General features: G+C 42.4%; 1 protein-coding gene across 1 annotated transcript in view; it reads right to left on the bottom strand.

The window, feature by feature from the left end:
* Positions 1 to 17,846, bottom strand: part of LOC306696526 (complement C3-like) — a gene marked incomplete at both ends in the record, with an annotated part of 31,686 nt that overhangs the window by 9,628 nt on the left and 4,212 nt on the right. The window contains 22 exons of the mRNA XM_079160177.1: positions 67 to 226; positions 358 to 433; positions 727 to 933; positions 1,097 to 1,186; positions 1,290 to 1,353; positions 1,470 to 1,682; positions 2,085 to 2,224; positions 2,373 to 2,461; positions 2,576 to 2,696; positions 2,793 to 2,990; positions 3,309 to 3,377; positions 5,447 to 5,576; positions 5,823 to 5,978; positions 6,138 to 6,329; positions 6,453 to 6,547; positions 6,664 to 6,763; positions 7,040 to 7,186; positions 10,309 to 10,424; positions 10,663 to 10,783; positions 11,018 to 11,120; positions 11,323 to 11,410; positions 11,519 to 11,601. Of these exons, the coding sequence (XP_079016303.1) occupies positions 67 to 226; positions 358 to 433; positions 727 to 933; positions 1,097 to 1,186; positions 1,290 to 1,353; positions 1,470 to 1,682; positions 2,085 to 2,224; positions 2,373 to 2,461; positions 2,576 to 2,696; positions 2,793 to 2,990; positions 3,309 to 3,377; positions 5,447 to 5,576; positions 5,823 to 5,978; positions 6,138 to 6,329; positions 6,453 to 6,547; positions 6,664 to 6,763; positions 7,040 to 7,186; positions 10,309 to 10,424; positions 10,663 to 10,783; positions 11,018 to 11,120; positions 11,323 to 11,410; positions 11,519 to 11,601 (2,758 nt within the window). The remainder of the gene's footprint in view (positions 1 to 66; positions 227 to 357; positions 434 to 726; positions 934 to 1,096; positions 1,187 to 1,289; positions 1,354 to 1,469; positions 1,683 to 2,084; positions 2,225 to 2,372; positions 2,462 to 2,575; positions 2,697 to 2,792; positions 2,991 to 3,308; positions 3,378 to 5,446; positions 5,577 to 5,822; positions 5,979 to 6,137; positions 6,330 to 6,452; positions 6,548 to 6,663; positions 6,764 to 7,039; positions 7,187 to 10,308; positions 10,425 to 10,662; positions 10,784 to 11,017; positions 11,121 to 11,322; positions 11,411 to 11,518; positions 11,602 to 17,846) is intronic.

The following is a 17,846-nucleotide window of genomic DNA, read 5'->3' as shown; positions in this document are numbered from 1 at the left end:
CGGTGACATGGAATTGTTTCCATCTTGTTATTTTGTTATTGACGATAATTAAATCAGTTCACGTACAATCATCTCTCTGTAAATAAGCTTTCCAATTTCTCTAAACAAGCCGTCAGGTTGCTGCGCGTTGAGAATCAGATACTTAATAGCGCCACAGATGTCATCGCTTTGCACTTCCACCAGACTTTGGGCCATGGCAAACACCTTGGCAACATAGGCTGTCAGCCTTAGAGAGGAGAGGAGACGTTTAGTTTACTTTATTTGCACATGAAATACACCATCGCCACATAGTCAGAATTTAGGTTAAAGGAGAAACATTTGTGTATGCATGAGTTCTTGGATATTTGAAAGCCTCACCAGGTGCTACTTTTTTCGTGGGTCCCCACAGCAAAAGACCCATCCTTTTTACGGTAAGCAAGCTGGTTCAGGTAGCCTGGACACAAACAAGAACACACAATCAGTTTGAAGAGCCCTGTTACATTTTTTTCCTGTTATAATTGCATCTTTTAAATGATTCTGCTGGCATACGTTTTTGTTTGTAGTCAAACTTTGATTGCATTCAGACCACTAATATTTAGTGTCTCTGCTTGGGTCTGTGGGGCAGTGGTAACATTGCTGTCTGCCATACTGTTTTTATTTTTGATACCACTTCTGCAACGTCAGAAACTTAAAAATCCCACATAGAGGGGCATCAATAAGATTCCTGGTATCTGTGCCAATACCTACCAGTCTTGATGTGTTGGAGGGCTTCGTCACGTTTCTGAAAGCCCACAGCTTCCCACTGGTTGGTTTTGTCCAAATAAGTTGCTGCAATGACAGGTAGAGTCATGGAGACCATGTTCTGCTCTCCACATCCCCCGGGTTGTTTGATCAGACTAACCATAGACGTTCCGCTAACGGCATTCTCCACCAGTGCAGAAACTTGTTCTCTCGCTGCATTCACACACACAAACAGAAACAAAACTAAATGTTACAAATCAACACAAAGAAACATCCAAAGAAACATGCAAAGGTCCCTCACAACCAGAGAGGTGGTCAGTTCATTTTACAAGCACTATAGTCACATAACGTGCTCAAATATGGCATAACATCTCACCTGTCACAGAGATCTGTATGCTAGTAGGTGTGTCTTGAACCAAATCTTTCTTAGGAATTCCACTGATGAGAGTTTCTTCTTGTTTACCAGCTGAAGGATAAACAGTGGGCAAGTCGGGGGATCAATTTGCAAGTGATGAAAACACAATGTTACCAAATTATTATATAATGTAGCTGTTTATGGGTAAACTCACCTACATCTTGAGTAGAGGGGTCTAGAATTATAATCTGAGGAGATTTAACCAGTACACCTTCAGGCTGGAACAACAACAGTTGCTTGTTCAAATCTTCTCTTCATTTTGAGAAGACTGATACAGTACACATATGTGTTTCCCTATGCTGACTTTAACACGGGAGATCGCTGTTTCTCTTACCACCACACGCAGCATCTTCCTGATTCCATCATGGAGCAACGAATCTTTAACATCTGCTTTGACCTCAATGAGGTATTGTCCTTTTTTCATGGGAATAATAACGAATGGCACAGAGAGTGCAGTATGGGGCTGAACTCTGACCTCCTGACGATACTTCCCACGTTTAGAGGCTGCACTGCACACATCCTGCTTCTCAATCAGATCCACACGCACCTTGAAAACAGAAAGAGAGAAAGACAGTGAAGTGTGTGTAACTGTCAAAGATGAAGACCCCCATTGAGCGGATAAAAGGGATCATAGTCATCAGTTTTATTTTAGGTCACCTACTAATGATGCATCCCTAATTTGAAGTAATGTAATGCTTAATATTGTTTCCTTTGGGATCAATTTGAACTTGAGAATGGAAAGGTACACTGTCCCAGTTCTGGGGACCAACCACCATTCATCAAAGACTAGAGTAAGGAGTTAATTTGTTCTATTTAGTTTTTGTGCCGTTGTATGGCAGTCCAATATTTACTGTTGTTTTTTAACTTTTGTTTGAAATCGCTTAGAGAACAATATCTTGGTCTAATTGGCTCCAGCATGAAGCACCAGAGCAGAGGAACACAGACTTACGGTGGCAGGATCGTCGCTGTAGTTGTGGAGGATTGCCTTAACTTCCACCTGCTCTCTACGGACAGCAGAGTACGGCAGCTTAAGATCAACGAAGAATTCCTTAAAGACAGTTACCTCTAACGGATCGCCAACACAGATTCCTTTAAGATAAGAGGGATAAAAACAAACAAACAAGAGATGAATGAGGAAAAAAGGGAGAGAGAGAGAGAGAGAGAGAGAGAGAGAGAGAGAGAGAGAGAGGTTTAAAGGATGGGAGAGGTTTACAGATTTAAGTCACTGAATCCTCACCATGAGTTTTTGACAGACTAATGCCAGTGAACTGCCAGGTTGTGATTGAGTCTTGCAAAGGAACATTTCTCGTCAATGATGTGGTGAGACTGAATCAAAGAAAAGGGTTAACACTTTGAGAGGTAAAGGGTAGCTTTAAATCCTAGTGGTGTCAGTGTGAAGTTATCAGTATATTTTGTCTGTGCATATTTCAGTTGACTCACCAGTTAGGTGTTTGTGGAGGACAAGCAGGCAGTTTGAAGTCTGTCCACAGCCAACTTTCAGGGAAGTTGGTGCGAGAAACTATTTCACTGCTGTCCATGTAACTGTTGTCATCCACCTCACCTAAAGTGTCATTAAAAATGTTACTATTTTCATTCAGTATGACCATGAATAGTAACAACTCAGAGCATCACAACATCCCCTGTCCCCGTCTCTTACTGCGAGCCAGTAGGAGGCTATCCTCCTTCCTGTCAGCTCGCTGGTCTTTCATCTCCTTGCAGCAGTGCAGGAAGGCCTTGACACAAGCTTCACCATCATTGATGTACTCGCTGCGCCTCTCACATGTGTAGTTGAGAAGGGTTTCCTTCATGCCATCCAAACAACAGTCACTCTGCAACTGGTCTTTATATTGACTCACTGGGAAGAAAGAGGGTTATGGAGGAGAGACAGAGGTAAGAAGATACAGACCACCAAGAAGAATTGTGAACTGGAAAGAAAAATTAGAAATCAAATAATCAAATAAACAAAGAACTAAATGGGACAGGGAGGGGGAAAACTGACAAGAAAAGACGGCTCCTTCAACTTTCAGTATGACGTTTATCCGTCTACGAATACATTGCATGGCAAAGACGAGAACAGTGAAAGTCAATGGAACAAGCTGTCCAACGACACTGAAGAGTGACTGAAGATGACTGATGATGTGTGTATTGGGTAGTTTAGAGCTGTGGTTCTTACGTAAGCTGGTTGTGACGTCCATAATAGTAGTGGCTCGTTTCCTCCTGCTGGGGGCCGGACATTTCAATTCTGGAAACACAGACAAGTTTGAACTTTTAACCCCTAAACCTATTTTGAGGCCTCTGCTCGAAAATGTCATACCCATACTGAAAAGAGCTTTTCTCTCTAACTATAAGGTCTATTTGAATAATTTAAATGGCATAATAACACAAAAAATGTGAGCTTTGTTAAGATGTGTACATATCAGTGTATATGTTACCGGTTAATGCTGATGAAGATAACACACAGCAAAAATTGAAAATGTTCAGGTTTGCCTGGGAAAAAAACACTTTTATTGTTGATTTGTATTTGAAACAATGCAGCAGTAAGCCTAAACAACTCCACAACCATAGTACAACATGTCAGTAGTCTCTACATACTGTTTTTACTTTGATAAAGTGAAATCACAATAGAAAGGCTTTTGTATGGAAAAGTTCGGCTGAGATCAGGCCAAATTCTCATTTTGGATGCAGCTGCTCCAGGTCTCCCATGCTAATTTTATTTACTATATAACTATATATTTCACTTGTTTTATCACTAAAACAATAGTTCAATAGTTCAATCTATCTAATACAGCAGTTTGGCATCATTTTGACAGCCTGGGCCCTATAATAACCTGTAAAACATGGCTCATCCTCATCTGAATTTCAGTTTCACAGACTTCAATAACCTCACACAGCCTGTGATTGGCCGATTTGCGCATGTGACACAGATTTGAACCCGGAAGAGTCTCACACATCTAATGGTATGTTCTTTGAGTTGATTGACAGAATTTTAAGCCTATAAAAATACAAAAACATGAGGCTCGCCCCCAAGGGTCAAACCCATTGGCCAAAAATGAAAAGTTTACCCATTCGTCATAGACACTCATAGAGACTCAGTTTTTTCACAGAACGGAGAGAGACCGGGAGCACATGGCTGCAAGGATTAATTTTTTTTTTTGTCGATTTTCATCCAGAAAACCATCTCAAGGTGCGAAGCGTTTACAATTATTTTGCTGTTTGGCTGTGTGTTGATCTGGGGCAGATCAATGGTAACTTTTGAATGGTTTGAAGGAGAAGAATTTGGAAGATATTGTTAGATTCAGTGTGGAGTCTTCGTGCTCTTTGATATGCGATTTGTCTGTGAAAGTGCCGTAGGTCGTGCCTGGGATCGGTAACGGAGAACATAGCTCGCCGTCTCCTGGCGAAAAATAGGTGAAATTGTGGTAGTACTTGTAGTACTTTGTGTATATACAGTGTATGTTTTTGAGTGATTAAAATAGGTTACATGATCCATTTTATCAGAATTTCTTCATTACGTGGGTATATGATATGTCATAAAAAACACTTTTATGCGTTCTCAGAAGTACTTTGTACTACATGTGTACACTCTGTCGCCCCCCCTCTGGGACCAAATTGGCTCGTTTCCTCCTGCTGGGGGCCGGACATTTCAATTCTGGAAACACAGACAAGTTTTAACTTTAAAAGTTGGAACTAAACTTGATTTGTGCTTCGTATAATTGATGTGAAACTCTTTATATCAGAGTGAGGTCATTAATGTGATTGGAAAAGTGGAAAGGGCGAGGCTGTGAGAAAATTGTATCTACAATTGCACATCCATTTGTTGAAATGTTAATAAAGTGCTGAAGGCAACATTCTAAAACCCCTAAAATAAGGGAGGGACCATGATCACCTATGTGGCAGTCACAATAGTTCAAATGGAAATGCCTCAAAGTGTCGGTTCAACCAAAAACATATAATCTCACTTACGTCCGGTAGTATTTGGCAGATAGTTTTGGTTTTATGTGCCCAAAGTTTAAGATATCAGTTTGAGGTTTTTGGCTCTTTGCTCTTCACTCGCAGCACTGAAGAATTAAAAAAATAGAATGCAACAAGAAATCTATCTACATGTCAAAATACTGAAAATATAATGCTATTTGGTCTATGATGCTCTTCTTCTAGCTGTCTAGATGCTTACTCCTAAAAAACCACTAGACTTATGGTGATGAAAAAAGTTCTACATGTGCCCACTTCCCCTTATCAGAGATATTTCATTGATACAATGTTAAAACCTAAAGGGGGGTATGTTCGGGGAAGGTGAGAGTAAAGTAGTATCACCTAGTCTGTAGGGTGTCCCAGAAGCCGTGTCGGACTCAAACATCAGCCCAGCATCGTAAAACACACCCATACTGTCCTTCCCTCCACCTGGTGTGCAGCCTGTGTCGTACTTCTCTACAATGTCCCACACCTGAGCAGGTCAGAGGTCAATCACACACACACACACAGACAAACAAGACATAGGGTTACAGTATGCAAGTTAAACAAACAAATCTATAAACTCACGTGACAGATCTCATATGTACACACAAACTCATGCAATGTGTTTTGCTGCAGGACAAATTTACGCCAGATATTATTTGAAGCAAAAAGCTAACAATTTTCTTTTAAACATATTAATTTATTTTCTGAGATAAATATTAAATAAAGAAATTGCCTTTTTCTGGGTGAGCCGGTGCTTGTTGTTTAGGACGTAGACGCCTTTGTCAACTGCCACCAGTCCCACTGTGGCATCTGGATCTCCTGTGACCTTCAGAACAAACATCTTGCGGGGCTCATAGGAATTTTTGGCTGTTGCTGATTCAAGCTTCAGCTGAATGTGAAGGGCAGGTCAGTGAATGAGACGTGCAGTTCTGTATTTGTTTCATACATAAAAATATGTCTGAGAAATGTACAAATTACTTCATCAGCTTGTGTGTGGGTGTTTTGTTTGCCCACATAAGCTCTACTACATCAACGCTGCGTGTCTCACCGAGCCCATGCAGGAGTCCTTGACATCCACCCAAACAGAGTCTGATACCACTTCATTGCTGTTTGTATGGTAGTAGGCTATGATGCGGAACGATGGCAGCATTTCTTTGGTAACAGGAACTATCAGGGAAATCAGAACTTCACCTTGTGTCCTGTAACGGCCGTTGTTCACCAGCTGACCTCTGCTCAAGATCTAGGGACGCAGATTTGAACATCAGCACTTATCAGACATGCATGTATATTTTACACACGACGTGGGAGGCAACCAAAAGAGTAAAACATGTGCACACATGCGCTGGTGTAAAACAGCTCTCACCAGGTATGTGATGTCAGTGTGATGGCTTTCCACCCGGTTGAGGATGAGGTTGATTTTCATGTTGTCTCCTAATTTCAGCTCCGCTGTATCCACACCTGCAAATGTGACATGTTGTGATAAAACACCCAAAACATGTAGTGCATGGTGCACACTTTTCCACTGCTATCTCCTTATGTTGTACCATCTGATGTTATTTCAGGATGTCCCTCACCTATGTGGATGTAGTTTTTGCTCGTTGTTATATATGGGAGAGCTTCCATGGAGGCTGATGCTTGTCTTTCAGGGCTAATGTCAGGATCATTGGTCCTTGCCTGCAATTAAAGACACACACAGGTAAGCATTCACACACAGTTGAATAAAGAATACTTGAAGAGTCCCAAGTCTATCCTATCTCAACTCATCTTGGCTGCTAAATAGAATGACTAACAGATATTACACTGACAAAAAGTTCACCATTGACATACTGTACAGTAAATGTGCGGATGAACAACGACATGGAGCTTGATTTCACCTCTTCAAGTGAACGTCAAAAATGTTTGCCAACGAAAGCGGAAATTCAAAAAGAATAAAATATTTCAGAGACTTACATTTATTGTCAAGCTTGGGTTCTCTGCCACTGTATTGATGGTAAGCTTTGCGATGCCATTGTCTTCGGTCACGGCCTGCACCTGACCTGGATCCACCACCACTCTCAATCTTTGTGCCGGACTGCCGTCAGGATTCACAACTTCAACCTGCCATCAGAAACACAAACAGCTGAACCATCAGAAATCGACTAACTGACTCATTGAAACAGATCTTTTTAAGGTCAAACTCATGTTATTAGATTGTAGTTCTCAGTATCATGATTTAGTTCATGGTGATCTAATGGGTTGATAGACAAATTGCTTTTTTCTGTTTATCAAAATCTGCCTGAACATCACAATGAAAGTACACAACAAAATATTGATCTAATCAATAACAGTTATGAAGAGAGCATGAAGCAGTGACTTGCACATTAACGATATACTGCCATCTGTGTTCTGAGAGTGGCTGTATTTCAGTAGTGTAATGTTTTTTTATTTAAGTAGAAATATAGCCATTTGATCAAATTAATTCATTCCAAACATGTAACAAATAATAACAAAAGAAAACAAGAATAACCAATAAAATAACGGTAAACATATACAGTTAACTATGAATAAATACATATTATATGTCATATTATATGTTAATGTCAAACCGGTCAATAGCAGGCTTATGAAGATCAGGCTAAAAGGAAAACAAATCAACACAACCATCATCCAGTGTTATGCTCCAACAAATGATAGTGATGAAGAAGCAAAAGATGAGTTTTATGAGCAGTTACAAGCTGAACTTAACAACACACCAGATACAGATAAGATTGACAACAAATGGCAAAGCAAAACAAGCATATGTAGAAACCAGTAAAAAATGTCTGGGCATCAAACAGAAGGATAGAAAGGAGTGGATGCCCTCTTGCGCCATTGAAGTACGCAAGAGGGCAAAGAAGAAAGTCATGGATGCAAAATCAGATAGGCTAAAAGAAAGATACAAAACTCAATATCGAGATGCAAACAAGACTGTGAAGAGCATATTATTACATTACATTCATTTAGCAGACGCTTTTATCCAAAGCGACTTAAAATTCTGATTCTATTACAATTCTACACCATAGGCACAGCTACAGGAGCAATTTTGGGATTAAGTGTCTTGCTCAAGGACACATCAACATGCAACTAGTGCCTGAGAACTAGTCCTCTGATGGAAGGACGGCCCAGCTATCCACTTCGCCACAGTCGCCCCTGCATATATGGATGACCTTGCAAAACAAGCAGAAGAAGCAGCCAAAAAAGGTGAGCAAGGAAAGGTCTACAAGCTAACCAAGATTATTAGCGGCAAATACAGGGGGACATCTGATATACCAATAGAAGATAAACAGGGAAAGCTTCTTACAACTGAAGCAGATCAAGAAGCTAGATGGGTGGAGCATTTTAGCGAGGTGCTGAACAGGCCTCTACCAACAACACAGGCTAACTTCCAAGATGCAGAAGCAGATTTGGATATCAGCATTTTTGAAATTATAAAGGCAATTAAATCCTTAAAAAACAGGAAAACCCCTGGTCCAGATAACCTCAATGCAGAGCTCTTCAAGGCAGATATATATGGGCGGTATATAAGAATATACCTGATGACTGGTCGGAGGGGATCATCATCATAGTACCAAAGAAAGGTTCTGGGGTGCCGTGGAATTACTCTTCTGTCAATACCAAGTAAGATCATGGCAAAGATCATTATTAATCGATGAACAGATGCTGTATACCAACATCTCCGAAAAGAACAGGCAGGTTTCAGAAAGGGTAGAGTTTGCAACGATCACATATTCACGTTACGAAACATCATAGAGCAGTGCACAGAGTGGCAATGGGAACTGTATACAAACTTTGTTGACTTTGAAAAAGCATTTGACTCCATTCATCGTGAAAGCCTTTGGCGTATTTTGCGGCAGTATGGGATCTCTGAACATATGGTTCTTGTGATCCAAAGTTTTTATACCAACTTCACATGCAGGGTTGAAAACAGTCTCCAAAAATTCCAAGTGAAGACAGGTGTGAGACGAGGATGTGTGGTGTCAGCCTTGCTCTTCAAAATTACTATTGACTGGGTAATGAGACAAACAACTGAAGACAAAAATAGAGGCATTCGATGGACACTCTTTTTTCATCACTTGAAGATCTAGACTGTACAGATGATCTTTCTCTTCTTTCGCATACTCATCGGCACATGCAGGAGAAAACATCCCGCCTCAGTGATTTTGGTCAAAAGATTGGCCTGAAGATCAACAAAGAGAAAACAGAAGTGATGACTCTGAACATTCCAAATCCCTCACCAATTCAGGTTAATGGAGAAGATCTCCCCAAAACTGACGAGTTCACATATTTGGGCAGCACTGTCAGACACAATGGGGGCACAGATAAAGACATTAACAATCGTCTTAATAAGGCAAGGAACGCTTTCAAAGTACTGAATAACATATGGAGTTCAGAGCAGTACACCATCGAGACCAAACTCAAATTGTGTCAAAGCAGGGTTTTATCCACCCTATTGTATGGTTCTGGATGTAGGAGAATGAGTCTCAACAGACTATCAACCTTCCACACAAAGTGTTTAAGGCGAATACTTCACATTTTCTGTCCAAACACCATTTCAAATGAAGAACTGTATGACAAATGCCAAAAAGAATGCACGGAGACCATCCTAATGAGAAGAAGATGGAGATGGATAGGACATGTGTTGAGAAAAGACCCTGCTGATATTACAAGAACAGCCTTACATTGGACACCAGAAGGGAAAAGAAAAAGAGGCCGACCAAGAAACACATGGAGAAGAACTGTGGAGAAGGAGTTGCAGAGCCTAAACCACTCATGGGGCTCCATCCAGCAACTCGCCCAGGACAGACGGGATTGGAAGAATTTTGTTGCTGCCCTACATGCCAGGAGGCATTAAAGGGCAGAGAGATGTTAATGGCAAAAACAATAACAACAACGAGTGTCAAAGTCCCGACAGAGACAAGGCCCCTTCCTCATCCCTGTACCTTTGAAAACAATTCTTGAACTCATTTATATCTTTACTTTGCTTAATTTCTTCATCGAAACCATTTAATAAATTCACCTTACTTATTAAAACACACATGCTCTTCCTAGTAGTACGAACACAATTTTTTTTTCTTAGATTAAATCTTCCTTTTATAATCGCCTTCTCTGTCTGAGAAAAAAATGTGTGTGTTGCCCGAAAGTGCCATGCCATAAGCCATACATATGCTGTCAATTCATATAAAAGTAAATAAGTACTTTACCGCAACATCGAAGGACATTCCTGGTTTGAAATATTTTGGTGTTTTCCTGAAGTGGATGGTGTAAGGTGATGTGACGATCTGGATGCTTCTCAACTCTGCCTCCACCATTTCATTACCTGTGTGTTGATACACAAACACATTCACACAAAAACTGATGACAAGAGTATTTAATTTTATCTATTATACATCTCTTGATTTTCATTGTGATTAACTGATACAAAAATGTTATCTAAATATCTTTATTTTCTATTCTCCTCTCGTTCTTGTTTGGGGCTTTTCAGACTCTAATAATGCTGGTAGTTACTTTGATCAAACACACTGAAAAGCCACGTACACACAGTCTCTCTGTCTTACCGGTCTCCGTCAGCACACTGACGGCCACAAATATGGAAGTCCCCACCAGTTCACTGATGTTTGGGAAAGTCTTTGTGATGTGCTCTTTCTTCAGTGTGACCACTCCATCACCTCTCTCGACCTAATGTGACACAATTTAAACATGCATCTTCAAATACAGTACAGTGGAACAGTCAGTGAACAGCCTGGTTTAATTCTGAACATCCTAAATAAATAATATATGTAGGTAGAAATGTAGCAATTCAGCTGAAATTACTGCAGATGTTTGAATAACAGGAAATTATAGACATTTGTCATTTTCTAGAGTCTTGCAAAACATTAAAAAAATACAGCAAAAGTGTAAGAATGTGCTCACCTGCACTCTCTGAAGAGAACTTGGGAAGCTTTTCTTTTGACCGTCTTGCATAACTCCAAATACCACATAGGCGGTCCCATCCACCTTTTCACCAAACAGATACCTAATGCCACAAGACAGGGACATGTCAAAGCCCACAATGAAGCAAAGCAGAAAAATCAAGAACAAACAAACACAAATCAGACTAAAAAAAAAGCAAAAGCCCCAAACACAACCTTTGGACAACACCCTTTATTTTTCTTCACGCAATCAATCTACCAGTCAAACCTGATTTCTCAAACCACGAAACAAAAGCCTTCACATACACAGCTTTGATGTTGACGGTGAGCTCTTCACTGTCCACGTAGAAGAAGGAACTCCTAGGTGTCAGTTTAACCTCAAAACTGGGCAGCACTGCAAAATGGAAAACATTTTATTGTGTGTCCAATCAGGTAACAAAAAGAGTGAATGTTGTAGGTTCATAGAGGTTTTAAATAGAAGTGCAGGTAATGAAGGACTCGCCGTATTCTTTGACCTCGAAGTCTGCAGAATAGCTCTGCTGCGGGTTGCTGTTGAACTTTGTCACCACCTTCCACAGTCCTGGACTACACACACACATACACACACACACACACACACACACACACACACACACACACAGACACACACACACACGCATACAAAATTAAAATAATCATTTAAAGACTGAAAGTAACAACAGACTTCAGATTGCGTGAAGTTATACATACATATTTACACAAATTGAGATGTAGGCCTACACAACAGAGCTGCTGCACAGAACTTGACATTTACATTACTTTCCTACAACACTGATGTTTACAAGAAAAAGTTTTACGTTTTCAGGTTGACTTTGTATTAGATAGAAAGGGTGCACTTGTATTTTATGCCTTTGTGATACATTTTTTTTTCTAGGGATTAAATGTATTTCCGTTCATTAACAATTAATATTTAGATCTTAAAAGACAAATTGATCTACAGTTCAAAAGGAATAGTTTAAGCTTTCGTTGGAGAGTTAAATAAGATTATCGCCACTGTCAGAATCAGAATCAGAATCAGCTTTATTGGCCATGTATGTGTACGCATACATGGAATTTGGCTCCGGTTTCCACTCCGCTCTCAATGTACATACACTATTTTACAATAAAGAATAAAAAATATATAAAGAATAAAAAAGGGCAGCAAAAAAAGTAGAAGAGATGTAGGTATAAACATTTAACAGTATAAATATATGTATCCCAAAGTATGAAGTATAAATATATATCCCCCCCAAAAAAGGGTATATATATATACACACACATGTGAACATAAACCTATAAACAATGGCAATGGAATTGAGGTGATGGTGGTGGTAATAGTGCAAATAGAGTAGAGAGTAGTAGTGCAATATGACTTATTTATTGTTCATCAGAGTGACGGCCAGTGGAAAGAAGCTGTTCCTGTGTCTGGTGGTTTTGGCGTACAGAGCTCTGTAGCGCCTACCAGAGGGGAGGAGTTGGAACAGCTTGTGTTCAGGGTGTGAAGGGTCTGCAGTGATCTTTCCTGTCCGTTTTCCTGACTCCAGGAAGGACGGCAGGCTGGAACCAATGATTCTCTCTGCAGACCTGACAATCCGTTGTAGTCTGTTTCTGTCCTGTTTGGTGGCTGATCCAAACCACACAGTGTTAGAGGAGCAGAGAACAGACTGGATGATGGCTGAGTAAAACAGGATCAGCAGCTCCTGAGGCAGGTTGAACTTCCTGAGCTGGCGCAGGATGTACAACCTCTCCTGGGCCTTTTATCTGATGGTGTTGATGTTGGGAGCCCACTTCAGGTCCTGGGAGATTGTGGATCCCAGAAACCTGAAGGTCTTAACAGCAGACATTGTTGTTGAGTATGGTGAGGGGAGGAGGTACTGTTGGGGGGCTCCTCCTGAAGTCCACTGTCATCTCCACAGTTTTGAGCTTGTTTAGCTCCAGGTTGTTCTGACCACACCAGAGGACCAGCTGTTCAACCTCCCGTCTGTACGCAGACTCATCACCGTTCAACTTCAGGAGTTTACGTGCTGGATGTGATTTTTTCCAGCCTCACCTGCTGCGTCCTGTCAGTCAGGAAGTTTGTGATCCACTGACAGGTGGTGGCTGGCACAGTGAGCTAGGAGAGTTTGGGTTGGAGTATTGCTGGGATGATGGTGTTGGACGCTGAGCTGAAGTCCACAAACAGAACCCTTGCATATGTCCCTGGGGAGTCGAGGTGTTTCAGCATGTAGTGCAGTCCCATATGACTGCATCATCCACCGACCTGTTTGCACGGTAGGCAAACTGCAGGGGGTCCAGCAGGGGCCCTGTGATGTTCTTCAGATGGGTCAACACCAGTCTTTCAAAGGATTTCATGGACACAGACGTCAGGGCGTCGGGCCTGTAGTCATTTAATCCTGTGATGGAGGATTTCTTGGGAACCGGGATGATCGTGGAGCGTTTGAAGCATGATTGCACTTCAAACAGCTCCAGTGATCGGTTGAAGATCTGTGTGAAGATGGGGGCCAGCTGGTCAGCACAGACTTTCAGGCAGGAGGGTGACACACCTCCTGGGTCTGGTGCCTTCCTGATCTTCTGTCTGTGGAAGAGCCGACTCGCATCCTCTACGCAGATCCTCAGTCCGGTGGGGGGTCGGTTGGGAGAGGTGAGAAGGAGGCAGGGGGTGTAGGTGGTTGTTTGATGATGGGGCAGGTGGGGGGGGGGGGGGGGGGGGGTGAAAGGGGGCTTATCAAACCTGCAGTAGAAAACATTCAGGTTGTCAGCCAGTTGGTGATTGGCCTCAGTGGGGGGGGGGTGGTCTCCTGTAGGTAGTGAGTACTTCCAGGCCTCTCCAAACTGAAGAGGGGTCGTTGGCTGAAAACTCTTTCTCCAGCTTTTCAGTGTAGCTCCTCTTTGCTACCTTGATCTCCTTCGTCAGTGTGTTTCTGGTCTGGTTGTACAGGATCCTGTCCCCACTTCTGTCGGCCTCCTCCTTGGCCCGACGAAGCTGCCTGAGTTTTTCAGCAAACCAGGATTTATTGTTGTTGAATGTGCAGAAGGTTTTTTTTGGCACACACATGTCCTCACAAAAACTGATGTATGATGTCACAGTGTCAGTGAGCCCATCCAGGTCTGTAGTAGCAGCCTCAAAAACACTCCAATCAATGCAGGCAAAGCAGGACTGTAGCTCCAGCTTTGCCTCGTTGGTCCATCTCCTCACAGTCTTTACCACAGGCTTTGCAGATTTTAATTTCTGCCTGTATTTCGGGAGAAGATGAATCAAACAGTGATCAGAGAGTCCCAAAGCTGCACGGGGTACTGAGCGATATGCGTCTGTTATGTAAATAAATTTAATCAGAGCTTTATGTGCTAATTAGCGGAGTTGCGAGTTACAGGTTATGAAGGTTTAAAACTCCAAGCGGGGCGCTCTAGCACTCGCCTGTACAAAGGAATGAGAAAACTGTAACTCTGAAGGCCACGCTTGGGCAACTATACACTGATATCAAATCTTGGAGTAAACTGCCAGCTGAGAACAGTACGTACCACAGCTTGGGATAGCAAAACGTAGATTACACACTTTGGAGCCTGTTAGGCTAGGCTTTCACAACATACACACACACTGATGACGCATCGAAGGAGGATCCCGGACGAGAGCCGGTGCAAGCGGATATGCTCAGTGCTCCAACCAGGCCGTCGCTCTGCTAAAATCGATCCCGCCTGCACCTTGACTTTGACCAATGGCTCCTTTAAGGAGAACCAACAAAACTTACTGCACTGCCATGTCCAAGCGCCTTTTCACGTTGCTCTCAATCGGAGAGGAACTGTTAGGACCGTGCACGTTTAACTGCTCGGCTAATATCTCTGTGATAAATAAAACTATTGCTTGAATCTAAGTAAACGCCTCGAACTCAATTCGTTAAGTTGCTTTTAGCGACAAATTGGTAGCAGAGGATGGTTTAAAAACGATCGGAAAACCAACAGATTGATCGAGTGACGGACTTCTCTTCTGTTCACAGAAAAAGGCATTTTCCCGTGAGGCTGGAATCTCCGGTTGCCGCCGGACTGATTCTACACACAGCTCGGGAAACTGATCAACAGCGCTGAACAAAAAAAAAAGGGTGAGCAGAGCCCATTTCACTGAAATCTGCATATTGTCGATAGTGAACCAAATTAAATGATCAGTAGTACCGAACTGTGAGTATGAATATTTAGCATAAAGTGTAAATCGTAGAACTTTGACAAAGTATCAACAGAGATGTTAGACCTGCAGTGAATTTTAGAAATATCTGTACACATGAGTGCGTGGATCTAACAGAATTGATGGATTGTGAAGACTGAATCGAGGCCGCATATGCATTCTACGAGGCTTAACAGGGCAGTTGTGATCGCTGAAGCATACGAAAGTGTGAAGTAAGCAATACGACGCTGCCTGCGGGTCATTCGAGTTGCATTGTCCCCACGATTTGGTTGACACAAGCCTGAGATTAGATCACGTACATAGAATGTTGCAGTACATTTGGAATTAAAAGAGAATTTAAAAGGAATTTAAAAGAGATACCACGTGAAGAGATACCACGTGGAAAAAAAAAAGAGATACCACGTGAAGAGCGCTCCCTGAGAACGTCATTTCCTTCGGGACTGAGTTCGTGCAAGGCACGTACTGTAAAACACTTAAATCCGCAGAGATTTTTGCTAGACGTAGTTTGTGCGTGAGTATTTGCAGAATCGCAGCTTTAGTATGGCGGTCGTCAGGGAAGTTAGAAAATAAAAGCGCTAGAAAAGAGACGCGTTACATTATCTGAGAACGCCATTTCCTTCGGGACTGAGTTCGTGCAAGGCACGTACTGTAAAACACTAAAATCCAAAGATTTTTTCTAGAAATAATTTGTACGTGAGTAATTGCAGAATCACAGCTGTAGTATGGCGGTCGTCGGTAATAAGTAGGCCTAATAGCGACATAGATATAGAGAACGAAGCTGAATTGGCAGAGGTTCCACAGGTCCAGGTGTTCTCAGGCTTTGACGGTCAGTGGAGCAGCGCACACGCATCAGACACAAGCCTTGCACCCAACACAGCACATACAGGAAACATCAGGGTGACAACATTAGGAGAGCGAGTAGCGAAGTTGAAATAGCGGATGAGTAGGTTACTGGTAGTGAAAGTTATGAAAACGGCACTTCTCATAGGTTTGTTGTAGGTTTGGGGATACATGCTGTACCAGAATTAAACTTCAAACAGAGAAGCGAGAGAGAAAAGAAAGGGCGTAGTCCCTCTGCAGAGTCAAAAAAAACACAGGGGGACACTGAGTGAAGACAGAAGGTGATAAGAAAGTTGAAGCTCGCAGAGCTGAGATAGGAAGGATAGAGCGAGAAAGAGAGATTGGCAGCGTTTGAGGAAGTCAAAAGACGGTAGTAAAGTGGCTACAGACAGAACTGATTCCCCGTTATGGCGTACCTCGACGTATACACTCAGACAACGGTACACACTTTAACAACACCATGCTCGCTAAGGTAGAGCAAAGCCTGGGGATCACCCACCGATTCGGGTCAGTTTACCACCCCCAATCACAAGGACTTGTGGAAAGAGCAAACCAGACCCTTAAGGCAAAGATAGCCAAAGTTTGAGATACATTTCTCTCCCCACATGAAATCCTGACAGGAAGAAGCCTGCCAGGCCCACCCAGAGATGGAGGTCATATGCCATCTCTGGATGTGCACCAGATTGAAATGACTGACTGTATGCGTGCCCTAACTTCTCTTACTGAAGCTCTCTCCAAACAGATCCAGAAGGTTCGAGCAGTACCAGAAGCAGCGGTCGCAGAAGCAGCCATAAAAGTAGGTGACTGGGTCAGGGTCAAGGTTCACAAACGCAAGTGGACTGACCCCAGGTGGACTGGACCGTACGAAGTGAAGGAGGTTACTTAAAACTCGGTCCAGGTCAAGGGCAAATCAGGCGCCCCTTGGCACCATCTGACACACTGTGCCCTAGCACCGGAACCAACCAGAACTCTTGGTGAAATTCGTACTGATTTAAAGATGCATCGTAACAAGAAACGATGTTTCGGAGACCCAGACGGCCCGCAGCCACTAGGGCGTCATAGGTCTCAAACATGGAAAGATTGGGGTTGTGGGAGGAAGACGATAATATTCGTGGCCGCCCTGGGGCTAGTAGGATTAGTATTGATGATATGGGGCTTAGAGGTGGTATACCAGGTGCCCCCGGTTGCTCACAATGCCATTACTAATTAAAAAGTCTAAGGGACTTAGTAAACAAAGAGACTGGGTTCGAGTCCCATGAAAGTGTAAGATGAATCAAACAGTGATCAGAGAGTCCCAAAGCTGCACGGGGTACTGAGCGATATGCGTCCTTTATTACAGTGTAGCAGTGGTCCAGTGTGTTTTTGTCCCTGGTGCTACACTTAATATGCTGTCTGTATTTAGGCAGTTCTTTGCTGAGGTTTGCTCTGTTAAAGTCCCCAAGAACAATGAGCAAGGAGTCTGGGTGTTTGCACTCCATGTTGTTGATCTGCTCAGCCAGGTGTTGGAGCGCCTCACTCACACAGGCCTGTGGTGGGATGTAAACACCGACCAGAATGAACGAGGAAAACTCATGTCTAACGTAACAACCTTCTCATCTAAGTGACCCTCTGCCAAAAAGCACATGAGCTATTTCCCAAAATGTCAAACTCTTGCTTATTACATTCAAATTGACTACACCCTGATTTCCAAAGTAACACTAGATGTTCTACTCAAAAGCAAAGATGGCAGCTGCTGCTACTCTGCTAGCTAAGCTAGTTGACCTTTTAGCAGATCTGGTTTATCTTAGCTGTTTGCCTG

Source organism: Pholis gunnellus (assembly GCF_910591455.1).
Source record: "Pholis gunnellus genome assembly, chromosome: 5".
NCBI classification, from domain to species: Eukaryota; Metazoa; Chordata; class Actinopteri; order Perciformes; family Pholidae; genus Pholis; species Pholis gunnellus.
The sequence above is the reverse complement of the archived record's forward strand: the minus strand, read 5'-3'. Positions and strand labels throughout refer to the sequence as shown.